Genomic DNA, 15,400 nt, shown 5'->3' with positions numbered 1-15,400 from the left:
CTTTCTGAGTAAGCTAAGTATTCCAAGCCTATCCTGAAATGCAGCAGGGCATGTCAGCATGACTTGAGATATTCTCCACCATCCACCTTCCAGGCCCCAATCACACAGTATCAGTGTAGAGGTTAATTTCGGCAGCTGGGGTATGAGAGTATCACGGTCAAACTTCATTCAAAAGAGGAAGATGACATCTTAGTTTGCTCCTTTACTTTTGTAAATTAAAGTGAAGATTACAAACCTTGACTAAGACATTGGGACTGAATTCCACTAATACCTTCAGACTGAATTCCTGATGTCATTTTTTCTGCAGAGAGCTGCACTATACTTTTTTGTCTTCTTGCTTCGCTTCTTAGATGCAGCTATTCTAAACTGCATTCCGTTTACAGACTACTATAAAACCTCTGTGAAATTGTCTTTCCATCAACTTTAAATGATGGTTGTCCTCGTCTTTATTCTATCCTTGTAAAATAAGCAATGAAAAATAACAAATAGGGCACGATCACCTATGAAAACCAGAATGAAAACCAATCCTCATTCAAGAGTGCCATCTAGTGACCAAAACAACCCTGTATCCTTTACATGAAGGATGCGAACCCATCAAGTTACCTACCGCTGAATTTTAGGAATTATTTAGATACCCTCACCCCTTTCCCCCTTCAGTTTTTAAAGAGGGGATAAGACATTTGAAACTGTAGAATGACAGTTTCTACTCTATAACAGGCTACCCTTGCTACAGTGTAGTATGTCACTTGAAGGCCACAGCAACTCATAGGTCATTCTTAAGTGACAATTGTAATTTGAATGTCTGTGACCTCCAGTGCTGAATTAATTTTATATGCCTGGAAGTCTGTATCTTCATAAACATCACAGTGTATATCCATGAAAATGCACGTCTGCAGAAGCCTACCTATTGCAGAGGAAATGTGTATGTAAATGGAGAAGTGGTGTTTGAGAATGGTGCTGGGTATTTTTTATAAATGCTGCATATTTCCTTAAGTACACTACTAACTTTTCTCAGCTCTCATTACAGATCTTCATGTGTGGGGATTGGTTTGTGATAAAAGGAGAGGAGAGATTAGATCTCTGATCAATATTGTTCCCTATGCTATGCAATTTTATACAATGTTCACCGGGACTATGCATACAAGCATATGCACAGTTGTACTGAGGTTTTGATGAGATAAGGCCTGTCATGTTCCCATCATAATTCAAAATGCCAACATTGGAACTATTCAGGAGATCCTTTTTACATCTTTCTTTTTAAACAAACTATACGATTAGATTCTGATCAATAGTTTACACAAGCATCTTGAAAGAAAGGTATGCTTGCAGAAGCAGAAACTAGCATAAAAAGTGAACCATAAAGTACTCTCTAGTTATCAAGTTATATGACAGATTATAAACCAATTGCTAACTTTAAAATGAAAGAAGTTTGAAAAAGCAAGCAAATCAGACAAAAATATGCTCTACTCTTGGACTATCGTGTGGCTTTTTTTTTCTTTAGTCTCCACTCCTTGACAAAAGGATATATGAAAATAGAATATGCTAAGTTTCTCCATGTCTCCAGTTTTCAAGGCACAGTTCCTCTAGGAAAACACAAAAAGTTTCATGCAACCTTTCTTTTAATGTGAGTAATGCTGCAAAAGAATAGCATAATCATACAGCAGAATAGCTGTATAGTAAATTCTAAAAGAAATTTTAGTATGTTCTGCTAACATAAGATGCCATTGGTTATTTGTTCATTTAACACAATAAAAATGACTAAAACCTCTTCTACATTAGCCAGATCTGCAGACTTACAAAACTGAATCATGCTTTGGAAGCATGGCAGAAACAATGCAGCTCTTCTTTTTTGTTGGCACAAACATACTTCTTTTTGAAGTATGGCACTTCAGCTCCCCTGTAAGTGTGATATGTTGTCAATGACTGATGAAGAAGCATCAAGTACCACACTTTAAAGACAGCCCCAACCAGACCATTTGAACCATAATTTGACTTATTCTGCATATAACTAGCACAGAAAAAGCATTACTTCGTTACCAAACAATTGCTGCTTGTCAGAAGCAATCCTGCAGAACAGACTAATTTTTATGGGTTATACACATTTACAATTAACCATTTTCACTTGAAGAAGAGAAATCTGAACTCAATTAAGCTTTAGTCTTAAAATATGATCTGAATGTTATCAATAGGCACAAAAAGTTATGTGGCAAATAAGGACACAAGTTAGTAACACCTTTTTTTCCCCAATACTGTCAGATATCTAGTAAACAATACACTATTTCTTGTTCAGCATCTGAAGACCACTGCTTTAGTTAATAAACCTTGTAAAAATTCAGCTGATAATAAAAAGGAGAAATTTAATTAACCATTTGCAGGAACTTGCTGAAAGGATATCATGAACTAAGAAATTACTCAAGTTCTCCTTCTAAAGATCCCATGCTAAAAGAATACTTTTTTCCATTTATTTTCTGTTTTGAGTCAAGTAATGAACCAAAGAAAAGAAAAACGCATCATTTATCTTATATGCATTGTTATAAATCCAAAACTTAATATCCACATATTTTGGTAAATAAATTTATATTCAGGAAAATAAAAGATGTTAAGAGTCAAAGCCAATTAAAGCAGTGTGACTAAAGAAATATATATATAGCTGTTAATTATCTATTAACAGATTAAAATAATGCGTTCTGCAAATGCAGATTTTAAGGAGAACAGTGTGTGAAGCACATTCCCATTAGTAAGATGTCTCTTTACTAACCCTGATTGGAACACTTTCACAAGAAATGCTTGTTTGAAATGAATTAGGAATCGGATTATCAGCACAGCAGAGCAATGGCAGTATAAGTTAATGGAGGCATACAGTAGCCAGAACTCAGTGATACACTGCTAAGAACAACCTGTTTGCAATTACCAAGTTTAGCAGGAAGTTGACTCAGCATTTTTCTCTATGTCAATTATTAGATTATTTTTCTTCTGAATTGTATCAGTGGAACTTGGACTACGTACAAAATCTTCCAGTATCATAAGGGTCTAGGAGAGAATACAAACTGTGTATTTAAAAATAATAAATTCAAGTAAATTGTGTAAAAAGCAGAGCAATAAAGAACATACTAGACATGCCCCTTACACACCCTGAGTCTACAGAGTAGGAAACCCTACAGTTTTGTCATTCATTACAGTCTCTAACAGAGTATTGCACTCCTCTTTCAGTAATTAGGAAAACATGTCTGATTCACACTTCCCTGGATCACATATTGTTTCTATTTATCACTTCACTTCCTTCAACAAGAACTATGAAGTGTTATTAAAAGACCAGCAGGAACATTGCTTAACTCTTTTGTATGAAAGTGGAAGGAACAGGCAAGGGCCCAAACCCTACAGATATGTGCAACAGTAAGTAGTCCCCTCAGTTCATATAACTGCCTATATTAACACTTAATCTTGGAAATGAGTCACAAGAACACACAGAACCAGTAACTATTCTAAATATATTCATTATACATAAATGGTTCTAAAAAGTCTGGGTGGTTTTGTTTTGTAAAGCTTTATGTTTCAGGGAGAAGAAAATAATCTGAAGAGCAACAGAAACACTTTTACATATGACTATGATGACATATGTGTTGGTAAATGGAGATAAACCAAGCAAGTAAAGAACTGAGCTCCATCTACAGAAAAGCTGTGGTGAACTACTACCTTCCAACCAGTGTAGCCAAGCAGTTACCAAGCAGTAACCAAGTCTGGATTCATTTATTCTTTCAAATCTAATCCTATTCACTTTGAATCACTTAATCTCATTGACCCCATCTGACTCACAAAAAAACACGGACAGAATTTGGTCCTCAGTACTTTCAAACATATCCATAATTTTGGTGGATATGTCTTTCAGAGCACATTGGGGTTATTCATCAAGATTTTAACCAAATCTTTATAGTGAAATAGGATATATTTATACTACTTATCAAATTTTGTATTTGCAAATTAATATATAGAGAACTCTATAATCATGTTGGACTATCAGGCTCAAGATGTCAAAAGAAAAAAAAATTACCTATAATCAAGATTATCTCACAGACCAATGAATACATCTATAAAATTAGGATATGATCAGCTAATTAGTGACCAGCTAAATTCCAGTTCCACTACATCAAAGGCTACATGTTCTTTCTGAAGAAAGGGTTCAGACTGTTTCAACAAGAAATTTACATCTGTTCATTAAATCAGAAATCGTGTTTCATTAAATAGTTTCATCTAACATTACACTTTTCCTTCACCAAACTGAGTTTCATGGGAACCTTTGGGAAGAGCTTACATTATTAGCCATATTCTACTACCTGTAATACACTTTTATTACCGAGACAGGCCATGCATATACTCATGTTGCTACACAGAGTTTAAGATTCGTACAAGTAAAAAGTTTAGTAAATGAAAAGCTTAATTCCTTTTTAGGTGACCGGGCCAGGGGGAAGGTGTTGGTTTTTTTCAAATATGACAAAACACATTTTCTTCTTTTGGTGCTTTATTTCCATGCAAAGGAAAAAATGTGTACATACACACACACGCACATGTGTATATAGTCTCTGGCAGGAGGCTAGCCTGTTGCAGTTTTCTGGAAGTCAAGCTCATATGACTACAATACCTGGGGTTTTAGTTCAGGTAAACGGCTGCATGATTCGTAAGACAAAGGAGTCTCAACTTAGCTAAAATGTGGGGTGCACTGGAAATAGCAGTTTTGGTTTAGAATTTAGAAGTCTAGTCCTGAAAATTACAAAATGGGGTTCACTAATCTTACTCTGCTCTTGGAGCTATGTATGTATAAAGGATTTAGAACAGTGAGTGTTCTTCAACCTATTATTTTACAAAACTTTCATGTCCTTCTGGAGTTCTAAGTTTTCTTGTGAGATGATGCAGGAGGCGGTAAGTAAAAGAGATGCCAGCTTACAGCAACTTTAACAACAACTGAAATTATTCAGATTGTCAGTCTCTTCTTCCAGTATTCTTCTGGAAATACTCATATAGTGGGAGAGCAGTGTTATCATAAAAAAGATAAAACAGCAGCTTTCATTTAAAATGGATGATAAAATAATTTTTCAGACCAATTTTCCTACTGGGGTGTTATAAGTCAATAGATCTGGAATAAAAAAGGTGGTTCAGGTCTGAGGTCCACATCCTAAGTACATTTCAAAGTCCTTAAGCCTGCCGATAAACGTACCCAACATGACTGTTACTCTGATGCTTGCTTAGTAGTATGGTTTTAAATTCTCTGTAATGTTTGTAAGTAAAGACAGCATCTGCCATAAGAAACCATGTCATTAACTAATGATATCTTATATCCTGATTTAAACATTGTCCAACAGCTATCGCCCCAAAGGAAGCTGAAAAAAAATCCCAGTAGATTCAGTCAGTTGTACCTCAATTTGAAATGCAGGTAGGAGTCAGCAAAAGCAGAACACATTATTTGCATGCGCGCAGTGTAAGCAGAAGATTAGAGGAAAGTGGTTTAATTACGTTCATTGGTTTGAGAAGTATGAACAATAATTCAGCACATGAGTAAGAACCCACTTGACTGAAGCCTTAATTCTTTGACCTCATCCTGAAAAAAAATTTTTTTTTTAAATATATAAAGAATAGTCTAGAGCCTGAATTAATACTATATAATCAGGTCTACACTTCTTTTACTAGAAAACAGGCCAGCATGATCTTACAAGACTATGAAAGACAGTAAATAATAGAAGGAAAATAGAAAGCTATCGCATTTCAGAGTATTAGATCTTTCCCTCAAGAGATAGCTCGTCATGCAACAGAAAGTTATTAAATGTTAAGGATGTACACTCTCGCCCACACCTGGAATTGAATTGATCACCCTGAATTTTCGAAGTACACAGAGGCAAAACTGGTAACCTGATAAACTCTCCAGGTTTGGCTGGCTTGAAAAAGGGTGCCTGTGAGGAGCAGTGCTTATACTAGAAATCTCACATCTAATGGCAACTCTTCCACCACAAGCACTCAGCTATTCTTAAATTAACAACTGGAAACCCTCTTACCCAGGGTCTATTCTTCACACAGGTATAAGCACTACCTTTTTGCTAAGCCTTTTCATTTCCAGCTGTCTCCTCCTCAAATTGATTTGACCATAGTTGCTTGCAGCATTTTCTAGTAGCTCATGTTTTAAACAAAACCTGTTTAATATATTAGCGTGTTAAAATACATTCTTCTATTTTAAATTCAAATCTTTGAATGAAGACACTCCTTTTTCAACTACTGCAGTTCCATTTGCATAGTGGACTGAAATGCGTAACAGTGGTCAGATCCTTCCCCCTGCTTCATTACTGGTTTTCTGAGAAGACCTGGCCAGTTTGCTGACTTACCTTTTACTTCATTTTCCTCATCTATAGAAGAGGAGTATTACACTAAGAAAGACACTGAGAGGTAATTTGTTAAAAAAAACAAAACTGTGAGGCATGCAAACGTAATCGGCAACACAGATCAGATCAATATTTTTGTTATATTTAGAGTGCTGAAATTCTGGAAGACACATTCATGCTCTTCTGTGAAGGATTTCCTTGATTTTGAGTTGACTGATCCCAGTGAGATGCAAGAGGTAATAATTATCTATGATGAGCTATATATAAAATAAAACTACATCTTAAATAATTTGGTGCTTTGTTTTGATATCTGTATTTGTTTTTTAAATCTTCAGTGATGTTTCTTTTCCCCCCCTTTTTATTTATTTTCCTTATATTTTATATGAGCAACATAGCACTATCATTTAACCTTTTTTTTTTAGGCTCGAAGAAGGTAGAAATATTACTTCTCCCTGAATGAATCAAGCAATTAGGAAACACAGCTTCTGTCAGATAGCACTGTCTAGGTGTTTACATTGTGCAGAGCGACTAAGGAGATGCATCACTCTCAGTCTAGTTCTATTTCAGTAGGAGCAGCAAATTTCCACATTCTCTCTGACAAGTTTTTTCTTTTTCTAATGACTGTTCTAAGTCTTAGCCATGGATTATCTAACGGGAACAGAATTCCTAAATGAAAATAATCCTAAAATAAATGTTGAAGATAGCACATAATATGACCAAATGACTTTCAAATGCACTTCTAAGCATAATAAACTGTGCTACGCATAAATTCTGTGGGATTTATGATCTGTATCTTGTATCTTCTTAGCCCAATTAAGGTTCCTCAACAACTCTGGGCAATCTATTCCATAGCTTGAACTACTCTCTGGGTACATCTTCTTGCACTTGGAAGAGAGTCTAAAGCAAAAAAGTATACATAGGAATTCAACGGTAACCAACTCTTCTTTTCCCTGCAAATTCAGCTCTGACTCTTTCTGTGAAAATGCATCAGCATGTCAGAGCCATGAGTCATATACGTAAGCTACTGTCATTCATATAAACAAAGACAAGAAGATGAAGCTAGAGAAAATTAATTACATTATGGAATAGAGTAATGAAGTTATTGCCATAGATATAAGCAGCAACATGTTTACAGAATAGAGACTTTAAAAAAATAATAAAAGATGAAAGGAAACAAAACATATCATAGAAACCAAAAATTGATCATTTTTCTCTGTTTCATTATTGGCTAGTCCCTGAAATGTTTACATACAGCCTGAAAGTTGCAAATGTGTGAACTGATCAAACAGCCCTGCAAAGACAGTATTTCCACATCCGGGGACAACACTAGTTTTGGAGCAATTCAAGACAGTCTGCAGATTACCTTCTAAAGGATGCACTTCCCAGGAGTGCTGGCAGGACCAACGCTTATCACCTCCACATATTGAAAGGTATAGAAAAGCCAGCTTATTCATGAATCTCTGGTTTTTCCTCACTCTTCCTGAAATAATTTCTTTAGTTGCTACTCTGAGACATGTCAGTTTGAAACTGACAGTTTTCTCATATTCTAGATTCTAAACTACTGGTGATGTTGTCATGGAGAGCAATCCCATCTTTAAAGAAACTGATTTCTAAATTAAAAAAAGCTTTCTAATCCTCCACGTGGACTTTCGAAAACTATTGCAACCAAGCACCCTGGTAAGAATATGATGGGGCATAACAAAATCTGAATGGGCTATGCTAGCAGTAATAACTATTCTCTAGAGCATAATCAGGTTCTGTCTACTTTTTCATGTCTGGAGTGACTGCCAACATTGCAAAGTCCTTCTGTATACTTAAGGGGTGACCTTAAAAACACATATTACTATTGATATTTTGATAGAAAGTAATTGTCTTTACAGCAACTGATAAGATTAATATTCTGAGCTGAGCCAGGACAAATAAAAGAAGGAGGCACTAATGAACCTAATAAAGAGGTTCAGTCTAGAATGGTTGTTAATCTACATAACTAACTTCGGGGAAGAAACGTTTGGTGTCGATAAAGCATTTCCTTAGTAAATTACTACTGGCTCCAGTGTAAGACATTTACAGTAAACACCAAAAGTCTGCAAGGCATCTGTTCTATTCACAGTGGAAGAAGGAACTTTGCTCCATTAATAACTTTAAAAACATGCAATAACTAATTCATGATGGCAGTTCAAATCCTATCAGCAGCCTTCATTATTTGACCAAGCTGAGTTCAAAGATAGAGCAAGTTTAAAAAAAAAAAAAACCTTGAAAGTTTAGAAGTACACTTTAGATTGTAATAAAGAAACTGTGTTCTTCTTCTTTTTACTAAATATAAAAAAGCTGTAGCTTTAAACCATGTGCAACAACATTATTTTAAGAATACATGCGAGATAAGAGTTAAAACATATAAAATGCTATATGATCTCAGATTCTGTTTTAGTGAAATTGTATGTTATAGAGAGGGCATGTGTAATATACGTGTATGTATATATAATAAAATACTTGCTGGAATTTTAACATTTGACTTTACTAGAGATTTAGTGGGACTTTGCCTAAGGCAAGCTTTTAATAGCAATAATAAAAAAATACTTAATGGTACTTAGGGTAAATAATGTGTGGTCACTATGTTTAAAAAAAGTAATACCAAACATCTGTGCCAGATTTCCACATGATAAAATCCCCATATTCCCTACAGTCCTCCCAAAGTTATAGAGAAACAAATGTTTATTTAAAATTCTAGAAGAGACATGTGATAACCAATTTAAGAACTTTAAGGCAGGCATCTTGTGTCTTCTGACAGGAATGTGTATTCAGTGATCTTCATGATATTTAATTCTGAACATGAGGAATGCCATGGTATGACATTATGGCTTCAGGACAGATTTTCAACCATTAACATATTAACCGGGAAACTACCTGGCCCAAGAATGTCCATTTTCTTACATGTGTGTATTTGCAAAGACCACTTTGTTCCATACAGGTTACGTTATTTCTCTATCAAATCAAATGCTATATCAGTTTGTCTTAGAAAATATCAATAAAATATTTTTCTTAATGTTTTTCAAAGGTAGATTAATTTGAGTGTAGTTACAGACACAGGACTCAGTCTAACTCAGTGATGGAAAACTGAGTGCAAACTGGGCAGAAGTTCCCAGAAACCATGGAAAAGAGCTCAACATTCTCTCCTCAGTCGGCTGCGTCTCCAAAACCGAAGCAGAAACACATGCTCACACATTTTGCTATTCAATCACCATTTTATTTGTTCTTTCTTGCTTTGTGAACCAGCAACTAAGGAAACTTTTGTCATAACTATTGAAAGCTGGGAATCTAGCTGTCCTTGTGAAAGCTTATTGCCTATATTCTGAATTCCTTAATACATGGAAAGAAATCTAATCCCATTTTTTGCATAGCTTATTTCCCAATATTTTAATGAACCTTACCAACACTGACATTCTTTGCTATTCCTGTAAAAGAGCAAGATTCCAACTTCAGCTGAGGTGTCCTTCTCCTCCTGTATAATAAACCTCAAATTTGTCATTCCTAAAACCTTCAAACACAAAACTTGAGTAAACCTATCATCACAAGTTTGCCTCTGTGAAACAAAGTTTAAAGATGCAGTAGACTGCGCACTGCAGAAAGGTACAATCTTTGAGGGCCAGGTAGTTAACATGCCAAAGTCAGTCCAAATCTGCTAAGAATATTAAAACAAAGAAAAAAATGGGTTGTTTTATTTTCCAGAGTTATTCCCATGCCTCTGATACACTAGCTATTTGTATGTCTCTTCCCTGTACCTTCTCTAAGAAATATAATCTAAGGCCTTGAGAAATTCCAGATCTTTGAAAGCAGCTTTATTATGAAATTCTGCTATGAGTATTCACAGGAAAAAAAGAAACAATCAGTGGCTCAAGAAAGAGAAATTTTTACATGATTCTTGAATATTCAGCAAATTATTTTGAATCAAAACAGTAGGATATTGGTTTCTGGTAATGTGCATGCTACGTGAAATGAGCAGAAAATGAATATGAGAAACATTTCATAATTGACAAAGTGGTAGAGACTGAAGGACAACAAGAAAAGTTATTTCCCTCTACCTAGTAAAAAATTGAAAAAATTACTAGGTAGACAAAAGCAGCTCTGGAATAACAAAGAACATATCCCTTACTATTCAGTTCCTAGTATGATCAGTGCTCAGGGGGGTGCAGGTCAAGGAGACAGAATTGACAGCCATTGGAGACACAAGTGTAGAAGAGGGTGTCCTTAATTACCAATGTTTCACGACCAGTTGCTTCAGTTTCTCTCACAGCATGTTAGTTTAATTCTCTGGTTTAGTCAAAATTCCACCCACCAGTGATTATTAACAACAAAATCAATTTCTTCTGCTTCTCATCCATTAGCTTTCTATTCCACCATGTTGAGAGATCTAAAAGACTGTGAATGAACAAGAGAGAAGACAGATTCCAGCTTTGGCACTATTGTAAAGAACTAAGAAATGAACAGCATAAGGGAGAAAGATATGGTTGCATTAGGAGAAAACATGTTCAAAAGCCCAGCAAAATACATATAAGACTTGGCCTTTCTCCCGCTAGAATTTAAAAGGTAACAGGGTGGTACACAATTAGATTTCAAGAACTGAAAAACTTCAGATTGAAAGTATTTTTAAACTAAATACCAGCAGCATAGCTTCTGAGAAGTCAATCTATACATGCTTTTTAATGTAGTGCTGAGGCTATAGAAAATGAGTAATCTTCAGGTTTTTTTCCACATTCAACCTCATTTCCACCATGTTCAGTTTTTTTTCCATAGACAGCACTCTCCACTGGACACTACAGCAGAAACTATCATTGTAACGGTAAACCAACACACTCGAAAATTCTGTTCATTGAATAACTTAATTTGCTGCTACAAAAAAGTTTACCTTCCTTATTTCTAGTGCAGTGGCAGAAAGTCAAATAGCAAAACTAATTAAAAAACAGAAACAAGTCTTCAGGATTTGATCAAACAGTATGTTACATGTGACAATACACCAGTTTCTCAGAAATACACTCAACACATGAGCTCTATACTCCAACCTGTAAAAATACAGAAAGTAGAATATTTTAGATGAAGTTCTAAAATGACAAATATTTTGTTAAAGCTATAGAAAGATTAAAACAATATGAGTGACTACTAAATAATTCATGAATGGAATTAATGTAAAATGTATCCAAGTTTCAGTTCACTTCTAAAGCATTCTCAGGGGGAAAAAAAAAAAAAAAATCCAGTAACTCCGCAAGGTCATTTACACAGTTAGGATGAAAACTTACAAACACTAGTTGAAAAAATAAAAATATCAATCCATTGAGAAGACTACTGCAGAAGATTCAACACAGTAATTCCTGTTTTATCATGTTGGAAAAATGTATTGTGCAGGATGAAGACTACATGCAGTGACAGCAATTCAAATGAGCACTGCATAACAAGGACTTACCAAGTTACACATGAAGATCAAAAGTTGATCCATTTGGACTTTAACAAATAGATAAAACTACAGAGAACATCTGATGTTCCCTCAAAGCATGCAGACAACTTCCCATAACAAGACAGCAAAAGACAAAATTTGAACCTCAGAACATTTTCCAAGAGCCCACTTGAACAATCAAATCCAGATTCCTGTAAAAATAAGCAGGCATCTACTAAACATTTAGTTTCTAAAAAGTTCATACACCCTACAAATCATACTTCCAAGCTCCCTACAGCAAACTTCAAATATGCAGAAAAAAATAAAATAATCAAAACCAATAAATACCATGTGCAACAGGAAGAGAGCTGGAGAGACAGACTTCACCCAAAGCCTTGAATTCTTATAATAGCAAGGAAATTGTTAGCAAAAATCTCCATATCACTAGATAGTTCCTGCCAATCTCATAGGGACAGATTCCAGACAGCAAACCTAGTAAATTTTTGAACCTTGACCAGTTACCAAGGCATATCAGAATGTCTTAAGCAGAACCTCCAGTAAACCCCATTCAGCACTTGCAGTACTCCAGAGGAAAGACAACCTCTATATCCTCATATAAATTGAAGGAAAAACAATTTTTTTTCATGGCCCCTGAGAGTAACCGGGGGGAACTCTGAAACATAAAACTAATTCAGTATAAATACAGGAGAAACATGCACAGTCTGTAAGTAGCAATACGATCTCCTTTCACCATTCCTTGGACTAATCAATAAATTGGATACCCAAGGACTTTACTTGGAAGCTTACATTTTATCTATTTTTCAAGCTTTATTTAGTTCTATTTCTTTCACTGATCTTGACTACTGTGCTAATCAGAAACTTTCTTCAAATTTCCACTGTAAATTTATTCATGTCCAACACATACCCAAATTAGGATTCACAAACTTAAGTGATACTGGTGCCACAGGTGACACAAACAATCGCATAACAAAACAAATAATAAACGGCAAATCATCCATCCTTGAAACAGACTGTATGTACTACTCTGAGAATAGCAAATCTAAATCCAGAAACTTGTCTGCTAGTTTATAGAACTTCTCCCACAATCCTTCCTCATCACAAACTCAGTATCATTAATTCTTTATGCAACTACTTTCAGGATCCATTGACTTTCAGACTTCATTAACTGGTGGCACCACTTTTTAATTAAAATTCTGCCTGTGAAAATATTCAGGATCTACACCTTCACAAGAAAACTCTACTGAAATGTATCATTATGCCTTGCAAATCTCCCAGTTTCCAAGCTTCAGATGGGCCCCAGATACCACTGAGTCCTCAACAGATAGTCTAGGTTAGAGAAGACAAAAAAAAAAAAAGCTAAAAATTTGCCCACAGCAAAGAAAGTATTTTAACAACATGCTGTAGATGTAAATAACTGTTCTTAATCTCTAGCATTCATACACTTAGTGATATACAGGAACCAATAATATTTTCATGCTCTTGTACTACTTTTTGTCATGCTTTGATCTGTCAGTCAAATTGGTGTTTTTACTAGACTGGACATTCAATCAGACTACACTGTTGCCGAGTTTACCCTGATTTCCCTTACTGTGGGTAGCTCATACACAATGTCCCTGCAGTTTTCACCCTTCTTAGCAGGAAGCAACAGGGTCTTTCGGAGGAAGACTCACACTGTCTTGTTTGGCTGACACTAGTTACATAATGATGCTGACGGGGCTGCTGGGATGTAGAGGGGCAGATGCGCTTGACATCAGGCAGATTCTCTTTCACTTGTACTAATTGAATCACTCCAAATCCAGTCCCAAAAACACAGTCACAAGTGATGTGGGCAGCTGGTGCGGGTGGGCTTGGGATCCAGTTAAGGATCTCTCAAAGTACAGTGCAGCTATCACCCCAGTGTTTTAATGTGGCAACATTGTATTTCCCTAAAAAGTTGGGGTACCACACATGAAAATACATTACAAACGCACAGAGGCAGAAGCCTTTGTTTATGTGGAAGGCGAAACATTTTAAAACATTCATTTCAAACACAAGGGATATAAAAATCAAACAGAAAAGCAGCATGCACTCATGACTATTTCATTTATAGTGGCAGAAGGTGTTACTTTGCTCTTCAGTAGTTCTAGTCTTCATTTGCCAAACACTAATTTGTCAAAATACAAAGAATACAGAAACCACACAAAGCAACATGTCAGAGACAGTGAGTCCCAAATTACTTTTCTTCCATGAATTCTTATGCTTGCTTTCAAATGTCATCTAGTTCTGTTGTGTATTTATTACAGACGTAAAACAAATGCACGTTATCTTTTTTATCAAAAAATGAGAGCAGAAAAAGATACTCTAAAGTATATTTCTATAACTGCAGCAAGTAATTTGACAATATCTTTTAAACAAATAAATTTTTCATTACCTCTCTAAGATGCATGTTCTCCTTCTCCTTCTGATCTAAAATCACTTCTAAATGATTAACCTGAGATTCAGCCTCTGCCATCCTTCGAGTTCTCTCATTGTCATCTTCCATTCCTTTAGATGGCAAACCTTTACTTTGCAACATTTCCAGAAGCTTTTTTATTGATTCATCTCTGGCATTTAGTGTTTGCTTTTGTGTTTCAATCCTAAGCTCCATTTCTTCTAGTGTTTTCCTCAACAGGAAGAGCTCTTTAGCCTGTCTATCATGTTCTGCTTGAAGTCTTCGAAAATTCTCCTCTGTGAGCTCAATGGTAAAATGTTCAGCCCCTCTGTTTCCACTTTCTTGCTGGAGAAGATGGTTAAGGTCTCTCTGGGTTCTTAGCTCATCTTGAAGTGCCTGGATTGTCATTTGCAGGTGCTGCAATAAAAAAAAAAAAAAAAAAAGAGAGAAACAAAATCAATTTAGGATCTGCATGTAGGATTAGTCTTTGATTAAACTTTTGTTGTACACTGTTACAATAATTCATTAGAATCAATGAAAGTATATCAAATGACCTTATAAAATAGCAAATGCATGTGACAATATTTGTAATGATATCTTTCAAGTGCTTCTAGAAAAGAAAAAAGACAGCAACAAACACACACACAAAATAATGTCAGCTAAAGATAAAATAAATAGCAAAGACAGGTAAACCAACAAACCCAAACACTAGGCAGTAACACATCCATTAGTACAGCCAATATGTACCTACAAAGCTGAAAGACTCAGTATTCCATGTTTTCTAAATTACTTCATAGACTGAAAGTAATTCTGCCCTTCATGGTGCTCAACAGTACTGTTGTTTATAAAGTCAATCAAAGCACTCACTATAATTGAAGGGGGCTTTGGGGACGGGCTGAGTTGGGGCTGGTTGGTTTTGTTTTTTTCTTTCGACAACTAATGCTATGAACATGTTTAGTAAACAGGATTACTGTATCTCTAACAAGCAAACAAAAAACCACAATAAACAATACTGAATTTTGAAAAATAAATTGACTGCAAATAGTGGACAAACCTTTGTTCTCCTGGCATCCAAAAACTGAACAGCATGGTAAATGAAAAAAATGAAGCAAAATCAACATAAATAAAGGTCAGATGCAAGCAAAGGAGATTCAACAGAAAGAACTGAATTCAACAAAAAGT

At 35.4% G+C, this 15,400-nt stretch overlaps 1 protein-coding gene across 7 annotated transcripts in view; it reads right to left on the bottom strand.

The window, feature by feature from the left end:
* The window catches only part of ERC2 (ELKS/RAB6-interacting/CAST family member 2), a 529,850-nt gene that overhangs the window by 431,686 nt on the left and 82,764 nt on the right, over positions 1-15,400 (bottom strand). For 4 of the 7 annotated variants that reach the window (XM_074879349.1, XM_074879348.1, XM_074879351.1 and 1 more), the window contains exons 3-4: positions 15,273-15,296; positions 14,219-14,635 (exon numbers count right to left, since the gene is read on the bottom strand). In XM_074879349.1, coding sequence (XP_074735450.1) covers positions 14,219-14,635; positions 15,273-15,296 — 441 coding nt within the window. The remainder of the gene's footprint in view (positions 1-14,218; positions 14,636-15,272; positions 15,297-15,400) is intronic. The other 3 variants (XM_074879350.1, XM_074879352.1, XM_074879354.1) reach the window with 1 other exon arrangement.

Source organism: Strix uralensis, chromosome 10, assembly GCF_047716275.1.
Source record: "Strix uralensis isolate ZFMK-TIS-50842 chromosome 10, bStrUra1, whole genome shotgun sequence".
NCBI classification, from domain to species: domain Eukaryota; kingdom Metazoa; phylum Chordata; class Aves; order Strigiformes; family Strigidae; genus Strix; species Strix uralensis.
Note: the sequence above shows the minus strand (reverse complement) of the source record. Positions and strands in the feature narration are given on the sequence as shown.